Source organism: Brachionichthys hirsutus, chromosome 8 (genome assembly GCF_040956055.1).
Source record: "Brachionichthys hirsutus isolate HB-005 chromosome 8, CSIRO-AGI_Bhir_v1, whole genome shotgun sequence".
Taxonomy (NCBI): domain Eukaryota; kingdom Metazoa; phylum Chordata; class Actinopteri; order Lophiiformes; family Brachionichthyidae; genus Brachionichthys; species Brachionichthys hirsutus.
In genome coordinates, this window is record NC_090904.1 from 5,391,231 (window position 1) to 5,418,887 (window position 27,657).

The following is a 27,657-nucleotide window of genomic DNA, read 5'->3' on the forward strand; positions in this document are numbered from 1 at the left end:
TGTATGAAATGAGTATTGGCTGTATACTTGTTAGCGGAAGTGTTCAGGTGCTGTGGGTGCAGGTACATTATTGTCCATGCTCTCTTGTCCTTACAAATTCACCTCAAAGGAGGCGCAATGGAAGACGGACACCAGAACACAGGTACAGTATCACCTTTCTCTGACCCTTTGGAGCGGTATTTGATCCTCTTGACCCTCAAGCCGTCATGATACCAAATAAACCAGCGCCCCCTTCCTGTAGCCAAGGGCCTCACCCCGATGTAATTTGTCACGTAAAAAGAGAAGCACCACATCAACAGATGACATAATCTTCTCCCTTTATCGCAGCACTGACTAGTTAATATCCATCATCGTCCCTGATTCATAGAGAACCTAAATGCTGCGAGTAAACAAAGCCTCTCAGCCTCATCTCTTTGTTATAAAATAATGACATGAGAGCAGCAACCTTTCAGGTGTGCCAAACATGCACCAGCAATAGAGAGCAAAGTAGATGATTCATGCTTTTGTAAAATGTAAGGGGCAATATTTCACATGCGCATTTTTGCCAAAGGTAGTGTTTTTTTTGCCACTTATGAATAATTATGATGGCAATGAGCAGGGCCTTTGTATGGATGCATGTGTTTTGATGCATTTGTTACTCTCTTAGAGTTACCACATCGCGCTCTGTAGTCTTAAACCATTTCATCAACTGAGGACAATACTGTAGTCTTCTGATCAAAATACTTATATGCTGATATATGCTACTTCAGTTGTCTACCGGTACGTTTAATCTGGCTTTAGTATGGTGTAGTGTAGTGGATTATTTCTTCCCATTAAAAAAAAAACTTTGGCAGATTTAGCAAAGCAGGAGAAACGTGTCTGATCAACACATGATATATATATAAATTAATTAATAATAGATGATTACCCCCCGCCCCCTAAAAAAGACACTCAATATTTAACATGTCATACAATGAGATATTATTAGTCTTGTTCTCTACATGCCTAACCCAAATAAAGTTGAGTTTTGACTATTTCGTAGCTCTTGTTTCAGTTTTTGTTGAATTTCCTTATGCAGTACGTCGTCCTCTGATTTCATGTTTCACGTCTGTCCAATGTTCAATCATTGACCTCTTATTACATGAATGCTTTACACGCTAAGGAGGTTAAAAACACTTCTTTCACATGCATATGCTGACTATCGTAAATGTCCTATAACCCTAATATTCCTGTTCATTGTCTTGTCATGCGTATGTTTGTGAGTATGTGTGTGTGTGTGTGTGTATTTTAAATTTTGTTCATTGAAGTTTGGCCTTCTTTGTTACTGGCTAGACTGCTCCCATCCCCCCATCCACCCCATCGCAACTATAGCCACGGATGGGGCCGCAGGCATTAATGCTCCTGGCAGTGCCAGCCTAATTAATGGTAGGTTGACACAACCTCTGATGTCTGACCTCTTTCTGTTGTGACTTGTGACTCCTGCACCCTTCTCCATCCTCCAGTGACTCCTGTCACAGGTGCTTACCCCTTGTTCTACCTCTTCCGACACTTATATAGGAATTATTTTGTATCTCTGCCGTTTGTGCATGTCCTCCGCAGTAGAAATAGTATTTTGTTTCTTTTTCTTCTCTCTGCCATATTTTATCTTTTAGTGCATTGAATATGTACAGTATACCAAATAGATGTCTCGGAAACCTTTTGTTATAAGAAAAGTCATTAGCTGCCTCTGATGTTAAATGTACAAGAAATATTTACTCGTGTGTGTAATGTAGTGTAGTGTCTAATGTCATGCAAAATTGTTTTTCAAATGCGGCAGTTTTGAGAATTAAATCAGTTGCTTTCTTTTTGGCAACTGATTAAAGGAGTAATGTGACATTAACCATTTCAGATTTTAGTTTAATTTTTGTTTTTGTAATGACCAAAATAAAATAAAAGTGATAGAAATGTCAAACAGTGGCATTCATAGACTCTGTTCTAAATGTTTTGATATTGGTAGGCAGACCGGACTGTTTCCCCTAAACTTTTTTAAACCAACGCAGATGAAATTGGTGTCAATGGTTATTCATCAATATAACTGTAAACTCGCCCATTTGTGACAATTCTACAACATTCCATGGATTAAATACATTCTCTATAGCAGCTCTGAGGTCTCTTATCTTTGTCTCCTTTGATCGAAGTAACAGAATGTGCTGTAAATTGCACAGTAATGATGACCTTGTGCTGTCCTGGGCTGGAACAGAGCTATTTTTCATCTTCAGCTTTAATGTGAATCCAGGGAACGGTTAATGTAGAAGTGGATTTTCAGACACTTACCCTCCAAATGCCTGTGATTTCTGAGGAAATCAGGTCCGCCGGCTCTGCCGGAGTCATTTTCTCTGGGACATTGCTGAGTGCAAAACACTCAACACATTTTATGCAATTTGACGAACAGTACCCACCTTTGTGTAATTGTAGCCTGGTTAGGTAACAAGATCAGCAAAGCAGAATAGATTTTTACTACATGTATGGACCAGCAAACCAATTCTATATCACAAATATAATCTTGTTTTTGTAGAATGACCTTAGATTTTGACTTTTCTTCAGTTGTTCTTATGTAACTTTGCCATGTGGGGGGTCCTTTCCTCCAGTCTCTCGCTCTCTCGCTCGCTCTCTGCACACACTTTCTGATTTTTCTCTTATGCATGCTGCAGCCTTGTTTTTGTCTGCAGTAAATGTGTGTGTGTGTGTCTGTGGCGCACTCTCCCCTACTGTGTAATGCTGTATTAACTGTACACTTTAATTTGATAGTCTGACAATATGCCTTGTATTCTTGAATGTGTGTCGAGTTTCCTGTGCACATAGTGTCTCTGTTAGGACCAAACTAATTTCATTATGAGTACAGCTTTTTCTTCTTCTAATCACAGAAAATAACATAGATCTATATTCAAATGTAAAACAATTATTTTTGTTCCAGAGAGGCCCACTGAGGATTCTTAGCTACCTACTTTTAAATGCAATACAAATAGTCTAAAGTCTATTAAAACCTAATTTCCTCCTAATTTTACAAGGAAATCTGCACACTACAGTATATGTCTGTGAATCTGTTACATTTTTCATTAGATGCAGCTTGTAGCTACATCACATCACTATCAGTATCACAATCCTTTCTATGTGACAGTCAGAGACATTGTATTAAAAGTCATTTTCCTGTCTTTGTGTTTTGGTCTCAATTGTGTGTGTGTTGTCTATGTGGTGATAATTTGTCTGCTATGGTTGTATTTGTTGTTGTCTTGTATGTCTCCATCATAGGTAAAATGCAAGATGGCAATATGGAGAGCAACCAGATTAAAGGTAACAACCACCACATTTACTGGGCTCCTCCTCCTTCCCCTTTCCTTTTTCTTCGTCTTATGTTTTCTGTGGTGTGTGGCGTGAACTCTGGTTCAAATGCAGGCAGAAAATCATCCACTGCTTTATGATTCGGACTCTGTCTAATTCTATACTCTGCGTATCTCCTTGTGACTCAAATTATTGACAAATGTTGACAAAATTCACCTCTGTACATCTCAGAAGATGCATTTGACCAGATCTTCCCCTGCAGTTATATTCTCTTAGAATAGCCCTCCTCTTCAGTCTGTCTGTCACTGATGTGTTGTCCCTGGTCTTTTGTTCTGTTGTTCTTGTTTTGTCATTATATACCCTACCTCAAGCAGGGTTCCCTTTCCCTCTGCAAACACCCAAAACTGTCCTCTTAGTGTCCTGGTCCCCTTACCCCCAATTATGAAAAAAATCATGTCTGGGATAATTGTTACATTTACAGGTGTAATTTATTCTTGCATATAATTTTCATTGCTGTCAACTGCTTCATTTGGTCATAGTCTGCTTGTTGTGTAATAACAATCAGAAAAAAATAAAAATCACATTACATTATAAATGGAAAATAAATGCAGATTTTTCAGTTACAGTACCTCAGAATGCAAACCTTTTTAGATGACTGGGATGTTTTATCTCGCTGCTGGTGCATTGGAGACCATGTAGCTAGAATATAGAACATGAAGTTTTCTGCAGGCAAACTGTTTGTCCCGATTGTGTATTAGCATCGAGTGTCTGATCCTGCCCTCCTGCTGATTACTGTCAGATGCAGTCAATTTCTGTCCTGAGTCAAAAGGAAAAATGCACAACAAGACAGCATGAAAAATGATCAATAAAAGGTTTTCATGAGCATCAAACACAATCCTCATTGTTGTCGGAAAAATGGGATGTAATGATTCTTGACAATGGGATACAAAGAATGTGTGTGTGTGTGTGTGTGTGAATGGCAGATAGGCAGTCAGGTAATTGATAAATTCCTACTGCGTGAAAGCTGATGATATTTTGATTAATCTTAAAGTGCAACATGCATCAATGATTATTGATTGTAGGAAATGAACATTCCGTTATTAGACTAATGGAAACAGTGTTGTGATTGTCTTTTTGTACAAGATAAAAATGGTCACAGCAAATATGTATACGGGTTTGCTGAATACTGTCCTGATATTTGTTACGTTTACCCGGTACATCTATCTATCGCTCTATTTCTCTCGCTCCTGGGTGTGGGTATCTAATTGTTTATAGCTATGCTTTTATTGATCATCATTGTTTAAATTTGATTAGTGTCCTATGAGTGAAATGTGCTCCATTGTATGAGGTTTCAATTTCTTTGCTTTTTGTAAATACGCAAATCTAGTCATATGAGCACATTAATTACTTTTTTATATATATAAATAAGTTTCTGATGAAAATATGGTGTGAATGGCTGGAAAGGACTCAATAATGAAAGTAAAAAATAAAATCCATCATTCCGTGGCATATCCTTCACTCTTCCATTCAGTTTCATGGTCTGAAATAACTAAGGCATAACCTACAATATTGATGTGTTCCCAAAAGGTAGTAAAAAATATAATGTTTGAAGTTTCACAGTCTCCAAGAGGGACAAATATAAACAACTATTTAAGTATGACATGTGAGAGGTTTATACATGCCAATTATCTTTCACCTCATGGCACGTTGGATGATTTCCCTTTGGTTCCAAATCTCAACTGGAATATCTGCTCTGAATATCCTGGAGCGAGTGTAACACCTGGGTGGTTAAGTCTGGCTCCCTGCTTGTCTTTGCGCCCTCGGCCAAATCTACATTTCTAACACCGCTGCTGTCTGTCTCTTTTGGTGTTTACAGTAAAGAAGCAAGATGGAGCAGCTGCCATGGAGATGCAGCCTCTAAAGAGTGCTGAAGGGGGAGAGGCTGACGAGAAAGAGAGGAAGAAAGTGTCCATTCCAAAGAAAGAGAAGTCTGTGTTGCAAGGGAAGCTGACTAAACTCGCAGTCCAGATTGGCAAAGCAGGTACAGTTCATGACTCAAAACCAGAAGTCATTGCTTGACTCACAGAAATGGGGAGGAAGATTAAATGTGTCTGTTAGTATAAAACCCCTTGCTCTTTTTATTTAGCAGATGACCTGCCATCTGGGGACTGATCACTGCACTGCAAACAATTTAGATAACAATCTGCAGCTGCTACACTTTCACAGTCATTGCATTACATTAGATTCCATCCAATCCAAACAATAATACATTTTATTAAATATATAGAATCTTTGGCACTATGCCGTTGCACTTAACAGCGATGAATGTTCACATTCCATTTTGACTGCGCTGTAGGTATCCTCCCAGCAGCAACTTAAGGATATCAGTGAATATGACATGGGTCTTGTTTATTAAGCAGTCTTGAGCCATTTTGGTTCTTAAACCAAAATCACAAAAGCCCTATTCACAGACTAGCTCTCCCTTCATTCATTTCATTATTCCTATTCACGATTTTCATTGCAGGTCTGGTGAAACTTTATTCCACCATGATGGTCTGTTTCAAAGCAGTGAAGGTGCAATGAGATGTCAGTCAAGTTATTAACAGCACAGAAACGGACAGACTGAAGTGACACATGTTCTGCAGTATCTGACATGGTTGTTTTGGGCCTCTGACCCTCCGATATGTGTTTATGTATGTTACTGTGGTGGAACAGCTGTGTATATTCTCTTATCAAGTCAAAGCTTTATCAGCTTTCAGTGGTGGATTGATCACAAACTTAATGGCATGCCGTGCTTTTATATATGTCAGCCCCTCAGCAGCAAGCATCGATGAACGCAACTGGCTGACCGCCGATTTCTGTCTGCCACTAATTGAAACTGATGTCACCGTCCATTTGATTAATCAATTCAAATAAAATACTAAAACAACCCGAACACAGACCACGTGACATAAATCAATGCACTTCTTACTTCCTTGGATGCATAATCAAAATAAGTATTTTATTAATTTTTATAAGCTCCAACAATGTGCTACATGATTGGATTCAGCTAATTGGTTGTAATCAATACATTTACTTCAACTACATATCAGGCCATTGCTGTGCAAATAACCTTTTCCATCTCTTCTCAGGTTTGGTCATGTCAGCCATCACGGTCATCATCCTGGTCTTGTACTTTGCCATCGACAACTTTGTGATGCAGAAGCGCCCTTGGTTGACCGAGTGCACCCCCATCTACATCCAGTACTTTGTCAAGTTCTTCATCATCGGTGTGACCGTGTTGGTGGTGGCCGTGCCTGAGGGGTTGCCTCTGGCCGTCACTATCTCCCTGGCCTACTCTGTTAAGGTGAACAAACACATACGGTGTATACGCACCCAGACGCTGGTCTGTTTGGGAGTTTGAGTCCTCTGTTTGGTTTTTTCACTGGACAAACTTCTTTACTTAGTGGTAGGGTTGAGAATGTTTTAAGGAAGAAAGGATTGTCCCCCTTTCTTCTACATTATGACTACTGTGAAGACTTGTTTTTCCCTTTCCACTAACATATTTGGGATTTAACAGGAAAGAGTCCATTCAATTTTGGACAACATCCAGATAGCAGTGTGTAATAATTAGCTTTTTTTATTAGTCTATTTTTTTTTTACAATTCTTTCTTTTTTGTGTATTACATTTGTGTATTATAATGAAATTGAGTAGAAGGGCCGTTTATTCCCTAAAATAGGAATCAATTAATTTTGGAGTAGAACCAAATGAAGGGGTGGGTGCATTTTTCAAGTTCAACATTTAAAGTACCTTGAGAGTAGCCTTAAAATTCCAAAAAAGATTTACAGACTTGTGAGAAACTTCCATCAATGACAGCATCAGGAATGTAACTGTTTTGGGAAGAATCCATCCAGCATGGCATGAAAGGCTAACTCTATTAGAGCCGCCGTCTTCCCAACAAAATAAAGTAAAAAATATTGTTGGATGCAACTTCTAGTTGTGTTTTTCACGGAGAAATATATACAGGTGTTTTTGGGGAGAGAATGTTTTGTGACTGCTCTACTGTTCATTGACTCCATTTAGTATTGTATCCAGTAATGTATTCTAACACTGCATTCACACAAAAGCTGGACAGGGGGTCGTCAACTTACGACGACAAATGGCTCCTTTCTCCTCAGTGTCGCATGGATATCTGGCCTGAGTTGGTGTTTCTTAACTTAAATGAAACTCAATTCATTCACCTTTTGTCAGTCACATTGCACAGTTTGCATTCTGTGCAACATCTTTTCCATTGTACTTGCAGTTAAACATACCACGTGAAAAATGTATGCATATTCGATGCGAATGCAGCAAGGATATTTTTCCACAGTGCTTTAATTTTTGTGCCTATGTTTATGTTTTCTGTGACTTGGATTTGAACTTCACACAGGATCTGATCACAATTACAAGCATCTAATTTGCATGCCTACATGAATGCTGAAGTGGCCACAAAGTTTTAAAAGCCGATTTGATTCAAAAGATCGGACAGACAAACCAGTTCTGTTGCGCGCTGACTGCTGAACTCTAAGCTCATTCAAGTGTGTATTTAAATACATCCTCAGTATCACATTATTTTTTATCAACAGAAAATGATGAAAGACAACAACCTGGTGCGGCACCTGGATGCATGTGAGACCATGGGCAATGCTACAGCCATCTGCTCTGACAAAACAGGCACGCTAACGACCAACCGCATGACGGCTGTGCAGTGTTTTGTGGGAGATGTCCACTATAAAGAAATCCCGGATCCTGGAGCTCTGCCACCAAAATCACTGGAGCTCCTAGTCAACTCCATCTCAATCAACAGCGCCTACACCACCAAGATACTGGTAAGCCACCTGTAATGTAAGGTTAGATTTCTGGACATTCCATTTATGCCATCCAGAAGTAACAGCCATCACATTTTATTTAACTCTTATGTAATGGCATTAAACAGCATGTACCCCTTTCCTTTTCACAGTCAACAACCCTACTCCGTGTCTTTATTACATTTCAAATATCTCGCGTTCACTGCAGAGATTCCGCTCCTCTGGGTGACATTGAAACACTATGACAAGAGCAGCCCTGAAACACTGAGACATTTCTGCAGAGCTTTCTTCTTTGCAGAGCAGGTGCAGTGTGTCCTTGGCATGTTATAGGATGCACTTAATTCGGGAATGAAGTGAACTTACAAATAGGATGTAAAAGGCACATTTCCAGTAAGTATTTTGTGCATCCCTGTTTCCCTTCTTCAGCCACCCCCACCCCCTCAGCACCACTCCAGCCCTGCAGTATGCTGGCTGGTATGTTCTTATATAAGTGTCCAATCCTGTGGGATGCTACGATGACTATGGAAGCATTTGATGACCATCACACACAAAGAACACCAAGGCAGCGAGGCAGGCTTTGATACCCAGATCAGTCCTTTTGCCTCTCTGCCTTCATAATACTGCTACAGCCTAGATTTTTTTTTCTTCTGCTGTCAGCACATACAGACTTTTCAGTGGATCCTCAAGGGCGAAATTCTCGCACATTTACAAAATGAATCCATGCACACACATGGGATACACACTCGAACTGTATATGTAATTCCTCATTGATGTTGTAGCCACGTGCACTTAATCATGTATTCAGTAAAATGTGTGCACACATGCTTGGATATAAAACTTGGGGCTTTTAACGCGCCATCTTACCCTGGATGTTTCTTGTAGACAAGCCAAGCATGCAAAGTAGTAATTTATTAATGGCATTCAGTGACGTCAAAATATCTACATCATCTTAAAAGGAAAAGCCAGTAGCAACAGCCTTGTACGGAATAGCTGTCCTGTTCAATTAAATCTACTTGTACTAATTGTTTTTTTTTTTTTCTTTCAAGGATCCTGTCATTAGAACTACATAGATCCTTGCATCTGTATCTAAAGGTTTCAAAATTTGTATTTTATTAGCATAGTATCTTTAAACATTAGGTATCAGCATTTATTGGCTATTTGGTTCAATGCAATGCAAGTATGCAAAAACCGCACATCAGCCTTTTTGCACAGTTTATGCACAGTATAAACTAACTATTGAAGTACAACTTAAAGAAAGGAATTTCATATCTGTTTTTTACTTATAGTATAACTTCCATTTGCTATGCAAAACAAGAAGTCAGGGATTTCTTAAAGAAATGTTTGTCCTAATGTTGATGGCAAGAGTTGTACAGATGGACAATGAAGCTCTGAACTGGCTGACAAAGAAAGAAACACAGCTTGTTATTACAAATGTTTTATTTATCAATAAATAAACCCCCTGCCAGTAATAGGGTGCAGGGTGTAAAGTTTAAATAAGAGATCCAGAAATGAGTACTGGGAATGTTATGTTTGTTTGGACAACATTGACGACAGATGAGTGTCTTTGGTGGTTTAAGCTTTCAGTCCAGTGTCCCCATGGAATTATTTGATACACTGGACAAAATTTGAAAATGCCACATTTTGGAAATTAGAGAGAGTGAAAGAGAATATCAGCCACACAGTTATTTTGATCTTCTCAACACTTACAGACACAGTGAATAATGTCATCACATTGGAATGAGGAATTGGAATGGAGGAATGTTTCCATTTTTTCTAGGCCAGCATCAGTTAAATACAGAAAAGGATTTATTTAGAATATGTGAGGTTGGTGGAGACAAAAGTCTGCATTTTAACACTTCATTATTGTAAAATAACTTCTGGTGCATTTATGTTTGCTCATCTTTTGTTTCACGATGGCCAGTTAAACGTCCCGTACATTCATTAAAGCCTTGGTTTGAGATACTGTACATTATTCGTCAACGCAGAATAACATTTTCAAGTATGTTAATCTAGAATTGTAATAGTTCCTATTTCAGTTTAATGTGCATGTGCAATGTGACAAGTTGTTATAGTTACCGTGCTGACAAAACCTGATTATATAAGACTATAATCTCCTGCAACATGACAGTATTGGATTATATTATTCTTTTAAGTGAATGCGGACCTTCTCAAATCTTCACAGAAAATGTTCAAAGAATTGTTGCAAACCAGAAGATAAATACAATAAATTTAATGTAAGATTCATGGAAGGTAAATGGTGGTAAGAACAACAATAAAATTACAATCTGTGTAAATGTAAATTCCATAAGCTTTGATACCTTGGAGAAGTTGGATCACGATTCTACAGGAAAATAAATCCCCAGTCAGTCATGAAGGTTGTAATACAATAAAAAGTGGTATTCAATTAATGCTTAACATAATGGAATGTAAACAAGGATCCACCAGTGTTGTCATTCTTGAAAATAAATTTGATGGTTATTATAAAAAAATTAAGGATTATGCCTTTTTATGTTTGGTAACATAACATGTCTGCAGTGAAGGCAAGACGAACATTAAAAACAAGTATCCAAAATTAGTGAAAGTAAATGGAGCACAGGAACACTTGGAGACTGCAAACCAAGGTCCAATAACCCTGAGAAATAATTTCAGCATTAGGGGGCCCATCTCTCAATTAACTTGGGAATCTATTCTGATACAGTAAAATATTCAGTCTTGGTAAAATGTAGATATACATTGCTACCCTAAGAAATTATTAAACATATATTGATGAAATCTGCCTTAAATCACAATGTTAAATAATCCGTTATAAATTCCTGTATCACTAAAAACAATTAATCACTTCTAGGATATGCTAGTGAAATGTCAATGAATGTAACCTCTTTGATGGAGATAAAAATATATACGGAAGAGGAAAATGGAGTCACAGCAAGGATAAAATCGCACACCTAATGAATGATGTAGGGGAGAGGAACCATACTCGAGTGACAAGCTTCCTCACCATGGAGTGGCAGGCTGAATTACAACCCTCCAGCATGCCTACAGGCCTGAGCCCAGTTGGCTGGTACAGTCATGTAGAGTGCAAGATATATCATCCACTTCTGCATGTGATGAAGGAGCGAAAAATAAGGTGAGGAGAAAGTGAACACTAGCGAGCAAGGGAGGCAAGGATTGAGAGGAGTGAGTGAGGGGAGGGCAGGATAGAAAAAACCGAGGACAGGAAGACGGTGTTGGAAATGGAATAAAAAGTAGACTTTTTTTAGAGTTTGGATTGTGAAGAGCAGGAAAAGCTGAAAAGAGAAGAACAGGAGGAAAAGATTAAGGGCAGCTCCAGGTGGAAAAGGAAGTAAAGTTGCCAACTCTCCCTCTGGCATATGTCCTTGCCTGCAGGAGCACACAAGAGCCAGGGAGAGGGCAGCCGGTCCTCAGCCACATCCAGGCCATGGGACATGCCAAGCCAAAGCCTATCGTGCTAGCGTTGAGCGTCCCATTCGATCTACTTTCCTTGCTTGTAGAACCCCACATAGAGCTAACCCCGATTGGATCTGAGAGCAGAAAGGCTGCAGCCTTTCTATCTGCCTTTCCATTTGTTTTGTTTATTTATGGCACTTTCTCCTTTAATGGCTTGTTCATGTGGCATCAGTTTCTGTGTTTCTCTACATAATGGAAGGAGTTATGTTAAATGTCTTTCATTTGTGTATTTATTAATATTGTCCAATATGTGTCAATTTGTTTGATGGGTGGTTGGTTGGTTTGTTAGCATTACTCAAAAGTAACCAAATGGATTTCCCTTCAACTTGCTTGGATGGTGGGTGTTAAACTAGACGTGATACCAAGAAGATTTGCTGTGGATCAAGGGTTCTGTTCAGAACGTGTGAGTTTGTACGTGACAGCATTTACAAGACCTGACTGAAATGCCAGGTTTTTTTTCAGAAGCACTTGAAATCTGCATCTATTCAGTATTTTCTGAGCGAGTATATTGCATGAATCCTGAAACATCTGACGTTATTTTTGGGTTGATAAATCAGCCAGCTTCAAAGCTTCAGCTTTTGCAGGACTTGGCGTGAACCAGTCATTTAGCCTATAATCATCAACCCTCTAGAAAGCAGCTATTACATTGCATACAGATAATGACTATTGTCCCTCATTACTACTGCTGTTCCCCTCTTCAACAGCCAAAGAGGGAGAGATAGACAGTCAGTGACAGATGAATAGATAAGCGATGGTCAACATGTAACAACACTGTTGATGTGAGATGGACCCACAAATCACATTTCCAGAAAACGGACATCGTCTGTGACAAAATATGAAGCTAAATTGTGCTCCTTATGACATGAATTGGAAGTTATATTGGGATTCCAGCCTTATCTTACTAATTCTTTTGACACTGTAATAATGACCACATGCTGTATTTAGGATTTAGCGGCGTCTAGCGATGTGGCTTCAGATTGCAGCTGAACACACTCAGCTCATCGTCCTGTGCTCTCTAAAAATGTGAAAGGTCGTCTCATGACAGACTCAACAAAGAAAGATTGTCTCATCTACAGCTGCTTTTTCGCTTTGTTGGGTCACAGGTCTGCTGGAGCCTATCCCGGCTTGCTATGAGCGAGAGGCAGGCTACACCCCGAATGTGTCGCCAGCGCATCGCAGGGTCACACATAGGCAAACATAGACCATTTACGCACACACATATACACTACGGACAATTTGCAGTGATCAATTCACCGAAATTGCGTGTTTTTGGAGGTGGGAGGAAAACTGGAGAAAACAAACACACATGGGGGAGAATATACAAACTCTGCACACACAGATTGTAATATAAATCTTACTGGGCAATCATAATTTCTAACATCGTTTAATGTTTTTGGAGACACCACATCTTAAAGTTCATCTATAAACAATAATTAAATTTTATAATGTATCCTGTATGGAATTCAGCGGCTCATTTACATTTAGCAGTAGTGTCGTGGTGTTTCTCTGTTGCCGTTTCTCCCAAATACTTTGCAGACAGTACAGACATGGACATGTGTTCCAACCTCTCATTAGCCAATGTGGAACAGTGTCTTCCTGATGTAATCAATGGTCATTTGGAAAAGGCATTAATTTAGTTATTTACCACAAATTCAGTATAAAGTATTTATATTCTTGCCTGTATCTGTGAGATGCAGCTGTACATTTACCAGATATGTCAAATTATTAGGTGAATGTGGGCCAGCAGTCTGATTGGATTTTAATGATTAATGAGATTTTAGCTGACTTTCTCTTCAACCGTCTCAACTAAGAACCCTGGCGTGTAGCAGCTACAGCTAAACAGACATGTAAAATGTCACTGAGCCTGGATGAATTAATGTCTACTGCATCTTAATCATTACACTAAACAGATCAATCAATCAATCAGAAACTATACTCAGCAGCTACTTGTATAATTGAGTTGTTTTTTCAAGCCAATAATTATAAACATTTTCTGGTCCCAGTTTTCCAAAATTCATTTTCTCTGACAGGAAATTGAAAAGTGTCAGAAGAAATTTAAAAACAAGCAATTTGGATGTCACTGAGCTCTCTGATGTTTTCATGCATTTTTGTCATTTCCAATTTTCTCATATTTGACAGACCAAACAACTGATGCCTCCATCATGAAAATAATATACATGCTAAATGGTAATTAAAAAAAAACATGTCAGAAATGTTATGATAGAAGACACACGATCCATTCCGCTATGTGGGGAAAAATGGATACTGCGATTAAATACTGAACTGGAGGAAAACACGGTTTCAAATGTACAATTAAATGTCTATATTTAACAAATGTACAGATTGCAAGGGGTTGATCCGTATGCCTGAAATAAGACCATTCAAATTTGATTCCGTCTAACTCGGCTCCTTCCCTCCCACACGAACCAACCCCTTCACCTGTTGGCTGCTCAATTATCACTGGCAGCTATTTCGAGCTTTACATTGGTGGCACTGTACCAAAGAAAATGGATTCCTTTTTTCAGAACAAACCACAAAATAAAGAGCATGTACTATTGATCCTCCCCCCAAAGATGTGTTCATCTGAATATACTTTCTATTCACTGTGTGATAAGACTCATCTTTAACTGGAATCAAATTTAGCATGACATGAATATCGTATGAACTAAACATCCAGAATATCTTCTTCTGTCATTCTCCAGCCCCCAGATAAGGAAGGCGGTTTGCCGAAACAAGTCGGGAACAAGACAGAGTGTGGTCTGCTGGGATTGGTCCTGGCCCTGAAGCGGGATTACCAGCCAATACGAAACCAAATCCCAGAAGAGAAGCTTTATAAAGTCTACACTTTCAACTCTGTCAGGAAGTCCATGAGTACCGTCATCAAACTCTCTGACGGGAGCTTCCGCATGTACAGCAAGGGAGCTTCTGAAATTGTACTCAAGAAGTGAGTGTGGTTTTTGTGAATAACAAGAGAACTTGGATAATAAATGCAGCCGACAGCCTTGTTTTACAATAATGTGTTACAGTCGAGTACTGAATTTTTACCAAATGTGTTGCAGATCCAATTTGAGGACATGAAGTACTTGAGCTATTTTAGTGGGCTATCAGAGTGGGGTGACCTCTTTAAAGGTCACAGAAATGTGGCAATGTTGAGAAAATATCAGTGTTTCCCACAGGATTTTCCAAGACTCATGGTAGACTAACAACACAGGGAGATGGTGTAGACCTGCCATCCTGTAGGAGGGTCTGGGGAAGAACATTCAGCACGTGCTCAAGTTAAATGTAGTGACGAGGAGCCCTTTTATATTTAATATTGTGACACTACCACAAAGAACTTGTGTGTTTGTGTTTCCATTTTGGGTAATTTCAACAATAGTTACAATACCCAATCACGTACAGTATACCTGCGTCTCACCACTCCACAGATGCAGCCATATCCTGAACGAGGCGGGTGAACCGCAGGTTTTCCGTCCACGGGACAAGGACGAGATGGTAAAAAAGGTGATTGAGCCCATGGCGTGTGACGGCCTGAGGACCATTTGTGTGGGGTACCGTGACTTCACCAGTGATCCTGAGCCCAGCTGGGAAAATGAGAACAAGATCCTCAGTGACCTCACAGCCATCTGCGTTGTTGGGATTGAGGATCCTGTCAGGCCAGAGGTAGGGAATAATGAGATCCATATAGATAACGGAGTGGATGGTTGAGCGTACTTCTCCTTCTTCTTCTTCTTTTGGCTTGTCACACCAGGGGTCGCCACAACAAGTGCTCTCCACTTCTCCCTGTCCACTGTGGACACCTCCTGTCTTGTCACCACAACTTCTTCCTTAAGGCACTGACATCATTATAAAAAAAATGTAACTAGTCTTTTATTTAGCTCGTCCATTATTAATATGAAAAAAGGCAGGGTTAGGTTTTGTAGAATGGAAAACTGTTGAAAGAGGTGTCTGTGTACGGTGGCTGACCTTACTTGGCAGCTCTCGTACAGTCACAGGGAAGCAGGAAGCCACCATCTACTGCATTATTCAACTTCCCTCTTCATTTTTTTCCCATGACCTTCCTCACCTTTTAGCACAGTCTCTTCATAATGTTTCCTTGTTTGCACACATCATCATTGTCAGGTATGTCTTTCACTTTTCTATAGTGCCTCACATTTCTCTTTCAATGATTTCTTCTTTCGCTTTCTGCTCAGGAGAGATAATCTGAAAAGTCTGAGATTAAATAAATCGGAGGAAATAGAAACCAGTGAGCTCAACATGAATTAGAAAACAAGTTCAAGAACAAGTTATTTAAGCAGCTGCAGCTAAGTGAAATGTCCTGAAATGGGAAAAAAACTAATCTGATGAAAGACATGGCTGGATAAATGCAATCAAATTTGTTCCTGGCAGTTTGCTGCACTTTTTTTCTTTCTTCAGGGGAGGGTACAGGGATGCATTCAGGCTGGTATTCTAACCTGAGTTAATCTGCCCATTCACTGCATTCATAATAGATCAATAGTTCAGGCTTGAAGTATTTGTATTGCTTCCTTATATCAGTAAAAAAATAAAATAAAATAAAAACATCTACCAGTAAACATTTAAAGAACAAGAAGAGCACTTGGAGAGTGCAAACCTCTGCCGAGCAGCTCATTCACATCGTAATTGGATTTACACCATCCACGTTGTGATCTGGATCATCATCAAAAGGTCATAAATTGTTCTTGGTATTTTTATACACCAACCATAAAAATAAAAATGTAATCACAGTTGTGAATTTTTAACAGATTTTTTAATCTGCAAATGAAATGGGTTTTCAATATAAAAAAAAGAAAAGAAAATCGGACCCCTTTATGACTGATATTCTTTGTGAATAAATTGAAAACATATTTTACAAGCTGTTTTTTTTTTTTTTGTAAAGCCACCATTATAAATAGATGGGATAGATGGGATATTTTGTTTGTATCCAGAAGGGTATCCAGATTTCTCTCAAAATGTAATGGGCTCTAAATTAGACCAAGCCCCATCTTCAGATTTTTTTCATCAATATTGATCCATCCAGCAGTTTTTCCCATAATCCTGCTATGAATCGAGCAAGCAAACAAACACACAGCATCAAAAAGTTGTGACATGACTTGTTGAGGTCAACTTTGAAAATGCGTTCCTCTCAGACCTCTCTCCGTTTTCATGCGCTCCCTCCACCTATACCATTCCTCTCATCCATCCTTTCCTTTGCTATCCATTTCTTTTCTACACCACTCAGCTTTGAACACACTCAACACTGAGTGAAGGTTGTGTTGCTGTGTGGTCGTGTGACTGCTCATGTGTGATGACAGCCAGAGTCCACACTATGAGGTCAGAGGCAGGCATGGAATCTGACAGCCTACAGTTCTGATGATCTTTAACTGTCTTTTGTTTCCATCTCTTTGATTCAGCCATTGATTCATTTAGCATGTTTTACACTGCACTGACACTACAGGCCTGTCAGCTCACCAGGTCACCAGGAAATGTTTAATTGCCCCCGCGACGGCCCATCCAGGTCTGTTTTCCTTCCATGACAAAAGTCACTTAACATCTGACATTTCCAATAAGTCGTGCAGGAAAGCAGTGCTATGACTGTTGATGCACTCCGGTTGCATCTTACCGGAAATGTTAGACAATGACTAATATTGGAAATGAGAACTTCCTGTGCTCAGCTAAAAAGGTCACGCAGTTGTAAATATCTTTTCTCCAGTTTTTTTGTTTTTCCTGGAGGATCTGCAGGGTTGCTACTAGAAAGGCGTGGAAATGGGATAGAAAACAGAAAAAAATGTTGGAGCATTAGAGAAAAGAAGCAAATTTAGAATCAGGTGTAAGACACATGGATTACAGACGTCAGGACAAGTAACATCGGTAAGGAAAGAAACAGGAAGAACACAAGACTCAAACCACATCCGCATTAGATGAGAGGATTGTTTTTCAGTCTCACCTACTATAGCCTGCTACCCTCTTCCATTGTAGAGCCAGATTGTATCTTTAATAAGCCTCGATAGCACGCTTCTCCTCTCCTCTTTCGGGTGACCGGTCAGCTGGAGCAGAGGGATTTCCAAACCAGGCAGCGGAGATGAGAAGCAGACGGGAACTTGATATCTTGATAACGGTGGCTTGTTAAGACCCTTATGTAATAACTTGCTTGACTCGCCAGAATATTTACTGTAACTACTACTGTACTTTCGGCTTGTCCCATGAGGGGTCGCCACAGCAAATCAAACTTCTCCACTTCACCCTGTCCTTTGCATCGTCCTCCCCAACACCAGCCACTTTCATGTCCTCCCTCGCTACGTCCATGTCTCGTCTCCTGGGTCGAACTCTGGTCCTGTTCCCTGGCAGCTCCATCCTCAGCATCCTTCTACCGATATAGTCCCCGTCTCTCCTCTGGACATGTCCAAACCATCAAAGTCTGGTCTCTCTGACCTTGTCTACAAAACGTCTAACCTTTACTGTCCGTCTTATTGTCTCATTTCTAATCCTGTCCAACCTGGTCACTCCCAAGGAGAACCTCAGCTTCTTCATCTCTGCCACTTCTGGCTCCTCCTCTTTTCCTCAGAGCCACTGTCTCTCAGCCGTCCATCATGGCTGTCCTCACCACTGTCTTGCCGACCTTTCCCTTCATCCTCGCTGACACTCTCCTGTCACAGAGCACACCTGATACTTTCCTCCACCCGTTCCAGCCTGCACGCGATTCTTCACTTCCTTTCCACATTCTCTCCATCACTCTGCACTGTTGACCCGAGGTACTTGAAGTCCTCTGCCTTCTTTACGTCCATTCATTGCAACTTCACTGTACCCGCTGGGGCTTTCTTATTTAAACACATGTACTCTGTTTTACTCTTGATCACCTTCATTCCTCTCTTTTCTAGAGCAGACCTCCACTTCTCTAAATTCTCCTCTACCTGCTCCCTGCTCTCACTGCAGATCACAATGTCATCTGCAAACATCATATTGTAAAGGGCTTCCTGTCTTACCTCATCTGTTAGTCTATCCATCACCATGGCAAACAAAAACGGGCTCAGAGCTGATCCTTGGTGCATCCCACCTTTACACTAAACGCCTGTCATTTTTTCTTTTTATCACGTCATTTTTTTGCCTTTGCTTGAGGTAGTTACATACGGTAAATTGGCTGTTGTCCAATGATGCTAATACTTTAAAGCAGTATGCTTCGAGTAATTGGTGTGTTTTACTTTTGAAGGATAAATAAAGACGATTCTTCCTACAAAATCTTTTTATTTTGGATGCAAGAACTTGCGCTCTCTCTAAAATACAGCCTTTGGTGCTATTCATATATTTGGTCTGGTATGACTAGTAGCAGGGCACAGTGGCACAGTGGCGGTTGCCTCACAGCAAGAAGGTCCCACGTTCGACTCCGACTTGCGGCCTCTCTGTGAGGAGTTTGCATGTTCTCCCCGTTTATGTGTGGGTTTTCGGCGTTCTCAGTCTTTCTCCCACCACCAAAAACATGCAAATTAGGCCCATTGGTTACATGAAATTGTCTATAGGTGTGTGTGTGTGTGTTTGAATGATTGTCTGTGTGGCCCCGCGATGAACTGGCGGCTTGTCCACGTTGCTTGCTGGAATAGGCTCCAGCACGACCCGGTTACGGACAAAGCGGTTAGGAAGATAAATGAATGAATGAATGAACAGTAGCTTGTGGTTGCTAATGTTAGTGAGAATTATTAAAATATGACTTCAAATATTGTTTTGCTGAGTCAGTGAGTCGTCACTGTGCACTAAGTTGATCAACTAAGGTCCTCCATTATAGTATCGTTATAGCAAGGGTCACACTTCATGGAGTCTTGCTTCAAGAAGCCAAGAATTATCTACAATGCAAAATCAATTAAGCAGGATTAATTATAAATGTATTATATAGCTAACTTATTATTTGTTGATTCCATCTCATTGCCAGAGACTAATTTTGTAATTCCCTCCCTTTAATTGGCTTAAACCCTTCATGTTAATGTCCAGTAGATTCATTAATCGGGATTCATTCCATTATACGTTTGAATTTTCTATGTGTGTTTATGACTTGCCGCGTGCTGCCTTAAGTATGTGCAGTGTGTGTGTCTGTATGTGCCAGGAGCAAATTTGAAAGTGCCTTGGGGTGTGTGTCAGAGATAGGAACATTCTCAGGACTGTATATATGTGCAAGTGGATGCAAGCTTCTGTTACTGTATGCTAATGTTTATGCACCTTTGCTTGTGAGTGGGTTTGGACAGCGATGCTCCTACACACTGACCTTTTGTGAGGAAGATGTGTTTCTGAATTAATGCTCTGCTTTTTCTCTCTGGTTCCACCACAGATCAATCTTCATGCATATATCTATTTATAATTTTAACTACTGTTCGGAGGCTGAAGCACAAAGGAATATTTGATTAAATGGAAACTTTTCACTTTATAGATGCTAATGACTCCTGAGGATCCATTGGTCAGATTTCATGACTGCCAGTTAGTATTAGCATTCATAAAGAGAATGCTAATACTCCTGGCGAGTCTGATTGCCTGTGTGGTTTCGGTCACTTCTTTGTTTTCTGGTCCAAGAGTAGTAAGCATCTGGACCCTCGACCAGTCTCCCAGCACTGAAGAAGCCTCTTGGATGAGAGGCGAAATGTCTTCTATCAAACTTGAACTTGATTCTTCGTTTTATTTTTTTGCTCGTGGTTTGATAAGTATGTTCATGTTTAACTCTTTAGGTTCCCGATGCTATCCAGAAGTGTCAGCGTGCCGGAATCACCGTTCGCATGGTGACAGGAGACAACATAAACACTGCGAGGGCCATTGCCATTAAGTGTGGTATTATCCACCCTGGAGAGGACTTCCTTTGCATTGATGGCAAAGAGTTTAACAGGAGAATCCGCAATGAGAAAGGAGAGGTACAGAAACTCTTATGAGCGTGAAAGCGACTGAAAACAAGGGGGGATATTAATTCATGCCTCTGGAATCCTTAATTACACATCACTTCTACTTTGTGTTCAGGTAGAGCAGGAGCGCATCGACAAGGTTTGGCCTAAACTCCGAGTTCTGGCCAGATCTTCCCCGACCGACAAACACACACTTGTCAAAGGTGAACTGGTTGCACTGCTTCACATGAATTACTACTCATCAAAATGGAATATTCTTCATTATTGCATCAGCACTCGTACCTTTTCCCATGCATATTATTTTTCAGCTTGTAAGGTAATTAATGACTGTGTATTCTACAGGCATTATTGACAGTACTATGGTCGACCAGAGACAGGTGGTGGCTGTGACGGGGGATGGAACTAATGATGGACCTGCACTAAAGAAAGCTGATGTCGGTTTTGCTATGGTGAGCAAAATGTATTCCATTTCCCCTACATTTCTGTTTCTTTTGAAAGAAAAATGTCTGTTGCTACCTTCACCTCTGCAGTATTCAGGCTTTCCTTCAAACTACTCCGTCTATCGGTGAATGACTAGCTCCCCCTAGTGGTATGAGCTCATACAATTTCTCAGCACATAATACTACATATATTTTTCACACCACGACCGAATGCCTTGGCTTATCCAGAGTATTATGTCTTGGTGGGCTGCAGTTAAAATGCGTGCGGTTTTTTGGCACTAGAGATGAGGTAAAAGGGGACATTTAAGACATAATGATGGAGTTAGGGTTAAATGTGTGGGCAGAGTCCTTCATATGTAAGTTTGCATTTGTACCACTTGGCAGAAATTACGCATTACCAGCATTTCTCTGGGTTTTTATTCAATTTTTATAACAGCAGAACATCACATGTCCATGTTTATTGTCTCTGCAAACTCCCACGTATTCCCATTGTTGGTAATGCTATACAAAGCAGAGCAATCAGCAAAGGCTGGCTGGACAACATGTATGTAAGCAGTGCGGGTATACACACAAGAAGATGAGTTATCACACTTGTCAGGTCTCAAAGATAAGATACCCATTGATGATGGTGAGTGACTCTAAATTATTTACCTAAGCTAGATGAATTAATGTAATGGGTTGCACGTACAAATATTTCCTCGCGTAAAGCGTTTGCTTCCATTGTACCAGTCTGTTTTTGCACTGATACGATTACTGCCCATCTTGTAAACCATAAAACAAGACAGAATCTATTAGGAAGGGGGTCATGCTCTTTACAAATCATCAACATCCTCCTTTCATCAGGCCAACTTTAATTATTCTGCCTCATCACCAGCCATAATTTCATTTCATTATTTTGTGTTTTGCAAGAGATACAAGGTCTGATTAGCACATTTAGAATCACCGCAGTTGTTTGGCATATCCTAGACTCTGACTGAAATGTGTTTGCCTTCCTCCAGGGTATTGCTGGAACAGATGTTGCCAAGGAGGCATCAGACATCATTCTGACTGATGATAACTTCAGCAGCATCGTCAAGGCAGTAATGTGGGGGCGAAATGTCTACGACAGCATTTCCAAGTTTCTTCAATTCCAGCTTACTGTCAATGTTGTGGCTGTTATAGTGGCCTTCACTGGCGCCTGCATCACACAGGTCAGTGTGTGTGTGTGTATGCGTGTGATTGTATATGCTGTACATGTGTTTGCAATTGCTCAACATTCCTATTAGGTGAATGCAGCTCTACTGCAACACCAATACAATGCCATAATGAGACTGTACCGTTGGTTCCCCATCCCATTCCGTCAGGACTCTCCCCTGAAGGCTGTGCAGATGTTGTGGGTGAACCTGATCATGGATACTTTTGCATCTCTGGCCCTGGCGACAGAACCTCCCACAGAGTCGCTGCTGAGGAGGAAGCCGTACGGTCGCAACAAGCCTCTCATTTCCAGCACAATGACGAAGAATATCCTCGGACACGGAGTCTATCAGCTCATCATCATCTTCACACTGCTCTTTGTCGGTACAGATACTTTGCTCTGCTTTGCACCAATAGTTCTGCAGCAAAGTTGATCGCATCATACTCATTTTTGATTTCTTCCTCCAACTGTAGGCGAGCAAATCTTTGACATTGACAGCGGCCGTAATGCTCCTCTACACTCTCCACCCTCTGAACACTACACTATCATCTTCAACACATTCGTCATGATGCAGCTCTTTAACGAGATAAATGCCAGGAAAATCCATGGAGAGAGGAACGTCTTTGACGGAATCTTCAGGAATCCCATTTTTTGCTCTATTGTTTTTGGCACCTTTGCTATGCAGGCAAGCATATGCAAACTGTTTAACTTTATTGTTGATTCCTCTTCTGTAGGATATTTTTTTTAAACATGTGCTGTACTGTGTGCAGATTGTAATTGTCCAGTTTGGTGGGAAGCCTTTTAGCTGTCAACCTCTTGAACTAGAAAAGTGGATGTGGTGCATTTTCCTTGGGCTGGGAGAACTTGTCTGGGGACAGGTAACGTAAAATCTCATCTGTTTCCCTATTATTTTTTTTACGTTTTCCATTGCGCTGTAAAATGTTTCCATTGTAGTTTCCCATGGTTCACTCCTGTGGGCCAACCATTCTGTAGTGTGAGCCGGTCATCCCCTTGCCTTTTGACCCAGGGCTCTGTTTTCTTGTTGGGGCAGGTGATAGCCACCATACCCAACAGCAGGTTGCGATTCCTCAGGAGGGCAGGGCAGCTAACTCAGAAAGATGAGTTACCAGAGGAGGATGTGAATGAGGACAATGAGGAGATCGACCACGCAGAGAGGGAGCTGAGGAGAGGACAGATCCTTTGGTTCAGAGGACTCAACCGCATCCAGACTCAGGTGAGGAGACGAGAAAGACACACGCTCGGTTTGCTGTTTCATTTCACAGAGGAATCTTACTGGATGGAAGTTAGTCCTCATATTGATACTTGACATAAGGCAAAAATGAATTGAAATTTTCTGAGTTTACATTAATAATTCTATATCAGCTTTTGTGCTTGTGAGAAAATACTGAGGTGGTGCAAGGTACTTGCCTCTAAGAGGTGGTACTGGACTGTGTCGTATAGTTTTGTGCTTTAAAGTCATTTTATCTGTAGGTGATTCATTCAGGTACAAGAAGATGCAAGCTGCCACTGGACTGAAGTGGTCATTCGTGTACACTGGTGGAAGATGGACTTCAGGCCTCTGGGCTAAATGCAACCAGATGCAGTCATTGAATAGTTTTCACTTTTCTACACACCGTTATCACTGTGATACTCACGACAGTTTGTTCTGTGCTGGATTTCACCTCTGATGTGTCTCTCGGTCCTGCATGAAACTATCCCACATCATGATAGATTGGAGCAACATTCCTCCAGACGCAGCCAAAGGCTGGGAAACGGCAGAGATACAGGTTCCCTGTACAAACTAATTATCGTAGAGCCGATCATCTGGTCTACATAAAAAAAGAAAAGAGAAATTCCAGCCACAATTTTCCTCAAATTACTACTTTATTTTAATATTTTACAGTCGTGTGAATTTTTTGAGCATTTCTCTGAGACGCGCTACGTCCTGACCGTCTTCTGGCATCACATTCAACGTGTCATGATTGCCGCCAATTTCACCCAGCAGTCAGCCTGTGTTGTCCGTCACTCTGAGCAGCCATTTGTCCTCTCCTGTCCCGCTCTCCTCCCACAGATTGAAGTAGTCAACACCTTCAAGAGTGGCACCTCCTTTCAGGGGGCGGGGGCACTGAGACGCCAATCGTCTACCAACAGCCAGACCCAGGATGTAACCAATATTTCTAGTCCTAGTCACGTGTCCTTGTCCAATGCCCTTTCCTCTCCTACAAGCACTACTGCTGCTACTGCTCCTCCCACTACTGGCCGTGAGTCAGATCTCTGTCTGCTTCTCTGCTCTGTTTGCTTCAGGGGTGCCATCATGTACCAAAAAGCTTTGTTTTTCTCTACACTCTCTGGTTTGTTATTCTTAAAAATAAATTACCATGACAGTCTCCGTTTTGGTTTGGCATCTCTGAAGATCTTTGTTTTTCTTTCTTGTTTTTGTTTTTATTTTTGCTATCTCTCTCTTCTGTCTTTTTTTTTCTTTTTTTTTTTTCTGTTCAAATTCATCTTGATATCTCCTCCATGCTTTTGGTGTACTGTACTGTCCTCTCATTGGTGAATGTGTGTTTGTTTCCTCAGAGTGCTAGGAGCGCGGGACTAAGGGTGATACCCACGGCGTGACATTTCAGGTTGTGAGTTTGTCTCCCTCTGCCCATCCCACCATCCATCTTCCCATCGTCTAGTCCTTCCAATTACATCTTGACAGACATTAATATGAACTAATTCCAATCAACTCAAAAAGGGACTTGGTAAACATTCAAGTATAAGTTCAAATGCTGTCTTATTTCCTCTGTGAGGTTCATACTTCTGAGAATCATGACAAATCACATTGCATTCAGTTAAAGCTGTGTTTTACCTGATATTTCACATTCTCCAGTGACGCATCATCAGTTACCAGAAAGCATAAAATAAGTTAAAACTTGTGCAGAGGACGAAAAACAAAACCCAAAATATTTTTTTCAAATGAGGATCCCCATGTGGTGCAACTAACAACTACTGCCAGTATCAGGCACCATGTCCGTTTAAATCTGTTCATTTCCATTACCTCTCTCTGAGTACACACATCATCCAGGCTCTCTCTCTCTCTCTGTGACTGTCTCTCTGGCTCTCGGTCTCTCTGTCTCTCTCGCTCTGATCAGTAGCTGATGTAAATCTCAGAGTGTGTGGACCGGGACTGAGGGGACGGGGGAAGCAGTACAGCACCTATTCATCCTGTCCTGTCACTTCATACTCTCATCATAGTTATAATGCTATGTTGCCATAGTTACAAACGCATATCCTTTCCAGCACCAGCAATGAAAATTCAGCACCCCCACGCGTTTCTGACAGTGTCCCGTTTCAGGCGTCCTGTCACATGCACTCGAGATACGTTTATTTTTCTCTTGTCCGTTTGGTGTCCTAATACCTTACTCACAGTTAGGGATGCACCAGTACTGCCTATTATCATATTATACTGTCTATAAAGTTCACATGTAACTTATTGTATAACCAAACAATACCTGTCACTTATTAAATATCCATAATAGAAGGTCAAAGTATTTATTTTAGCTTTGTTTTTAGATAAGATTTCCATTGCTCCTCATGAGAGAGTCTTCCTAAGTTACTCAAATTGAATTCATTGTTGATTTAACAAATGTTTTCTCCATTTTAAATTGTTACACAAATTGCTCTTTTGAAAAAAAAAAAATTAAGGATGCCACTTTTAGATTTTTAAAAAAAAGGTTATTTCTACAATTTTGTAGCGTGAAAATGAAATTTTAAATAATCAGAAATGAAAATGATGACTCGCATGATCAATATATCTGTCTGTTTAAATAGTCATTAATATATCTAAAGTCTCACAAGAGGCATCTTGAACAGATGCCATTCACAATGAATGACCCCGCAGATGGAGAGGAACATTCCCGATTCAATCACGCTGACGTGAAGCGCATTGTTTGAACATGAAAACCTGTGAAAGAGCCAAATCTAACTTTATATACCGTTGTACACGCAGCTGAGGTTCAATTCTGACATTACAATACACAGGTTGAATTTACCGACATGTAGATGCTGCATGCACTAATGGTTCACTCAGTTGATTGGGGGCTATACTTGAGTGTTTACTTAGATGTGCATGGAGTTGAAAACATTCTCTGACATCAGACCTTTGACGGTTAACTTTATATTTTGTATTATTCACCTCTCCGTGTTTGTGTCCACCTCCTCGCCATCCCGTTGTCTTATTGCATGTTGTTTGTTTTGACCCCTGTTCATAATGTCTTTACCTGCTGTGTTTGCTTGTTGTCTACTTGCCCTTGTCGTTGTGTGGAACTTTGTTACCGTGACACTCCGATGCTCGTGTCGGTCCAACCTCCTGCAGGCTTGAGTTTGTCCATTGCTCTGTTTGGATCCATGCTTTACCCACCATGTGCTATATTTGTGCGTTTCGTTTGCCCCATCGGAGTCTGTGTGGATATTTTCACAGACGGTGCTCTGGCACCTCCAGAGGTTTTTTTAAACCACCTGATTGGATCTCTCAGATCTAACCTCCTTCCTTCTTACTGACCTTGTCCACCAGATTTCTTCAAACTTGCATGTGATATTCTCCTTTAATTTAGTCTATGAGCATTCCATTTATTAACGTGGCTTGTTTCTAGGTATACAGCACATTGGACTAAAGCGTATACTTACAACGAGCGCTTGTGTTGCTTTGGTATTTGTTTTTCTTGAAATGTATAGTTTTGTTGTGTGGTGTTTTTTTTTACAATCGTGCTCCTCACGGCTTTTCTTAGTGCACGCCTAAGCTGAGTGATTTGTGAACTGTAGTCATCTTGTGTGAAGGCAGAGCACAGACTGCAGTTCTCTCTTGCAACTACACCTTCTCCTCCTCCTCGCCACAATTGAGAGCTTCCCTTCTTCCCCACTCTTTTCCTTTATTCTCCCACTTCCCTCTCATTCCAGGGGTCCCTCCATCCCCTCATTTTTTGTCTACAACATAACATCTCACTGTTTTTTTTCTTTTCTTTCCTTTCCTCCCTTTTTAACACAGATCCGCGTTGTGAATGCGTTCCGTAGTTCCCTCTATGAAGGCCTGGAAAAACCAGACTCCAGATCATCCATCCATAACTTCATGACACACCCTGAGTTTAGGATAGAAGACTCCACACCCAACATCCCCCTCATCGATGATACAGATGATGACTCTGCTCATAGGAGGGGGAAGTACTCCAGCCAGCCCTCATCCCCCAACAAGAATAACAACGCCATCGACAGTGGCATCAACCTCACCATCGACACCAGTAAATCAACCGCTTCATCCAGTCCCGCCAGCCCTCTCCACAGCTTGGAGACCAGCCTCTAACCTCGCTTCTCATTTAAGCTCCTAGATCCTAATGCCGTTTCCTTGCAGTCCGGGACTCCTCTGATTCCGTCAGACCTCAACTGCAACCTTGCACCTTGTCACCTAAAGATTCCACCCGGTCCATCTGAATCCCCTCCCCTGATCGTTCCCCTAAGCTTGAGCTCTTAAAGCTCTCAGCTCCTCAAAATGGAGCAAATGTGAAGTAATAAGGCGAGGTGGAAAGGAAAACAAAATCAACATGCA

General features: G+C 40.7%; 1 protein-coding gene across 1 annotated transcript in view; it reads left to right on the forward strand.

The window, feature by feature from the left end:
- The window catches only part of atp2b2 (ATPase plasma membrane Ca2+ transporting 2), a 48,613-nt gene extending 21,199 nt beyond the window's left edge, over positions 1–27,414 (forward strand). Inside the window, exons 6-22 of the mRNA XM_068742714.1 lie at positions 110–142; positions 3,268–3,309; positions 5,174–5,338; positions 6,429–6,643; positions 7,903–8,145; positions 14,295–14,536; positions 15,018–15,252; positions 20,292–20,471; positions 20,575–20,662; positions 20,802–20,908; positions 21,898–22,089; positions 22,243–22,456; positions 22,547–22,758; positions 22,844–22,951; positions 23,125–23,307; positions 24,145–24,237; positions 27,103–27,414. Coding sequence (XP_068598815.1) covers positions 110–142; positions 3,268–3,309; positions 5,174–5,338; positions 6,429–6,643; positions 7,903–8,145; positions 14,295–14,536; positions 15,018–15,252; positions 20,292–20,471; positions 20,575–20,662; positions 20,802–20,908; positions 21,898–22,089; positions 22,243–22,456; positions 22,547–22,758; positions 22,844–22,951; positions 23,125–23,307; positions 24,145–24,237; positions 27,103–27,414 — 2,864 coding nt within the window. The remainder of the gene's footprint in view (positions 1–109; positions 143–3,267; positions 3,310–5,173; positions 5,339–6,428; positions 6,644–7,902; positions 8,146–14,294; positions 14,537–15,017; positions 15,253–20,291; positions 20,472–20,574; positions 20,663–20,801; positions 20,909–21,897; positions 22,090–22,242; positions 22,457–22,546; positions 22,759–22,843; positions 22,952–23,124; positions 23,308–24,144; positions 24,238–27,102) is intronic.
- Positions 27,415–27,657: the final 243 nt, after the last annotated feature.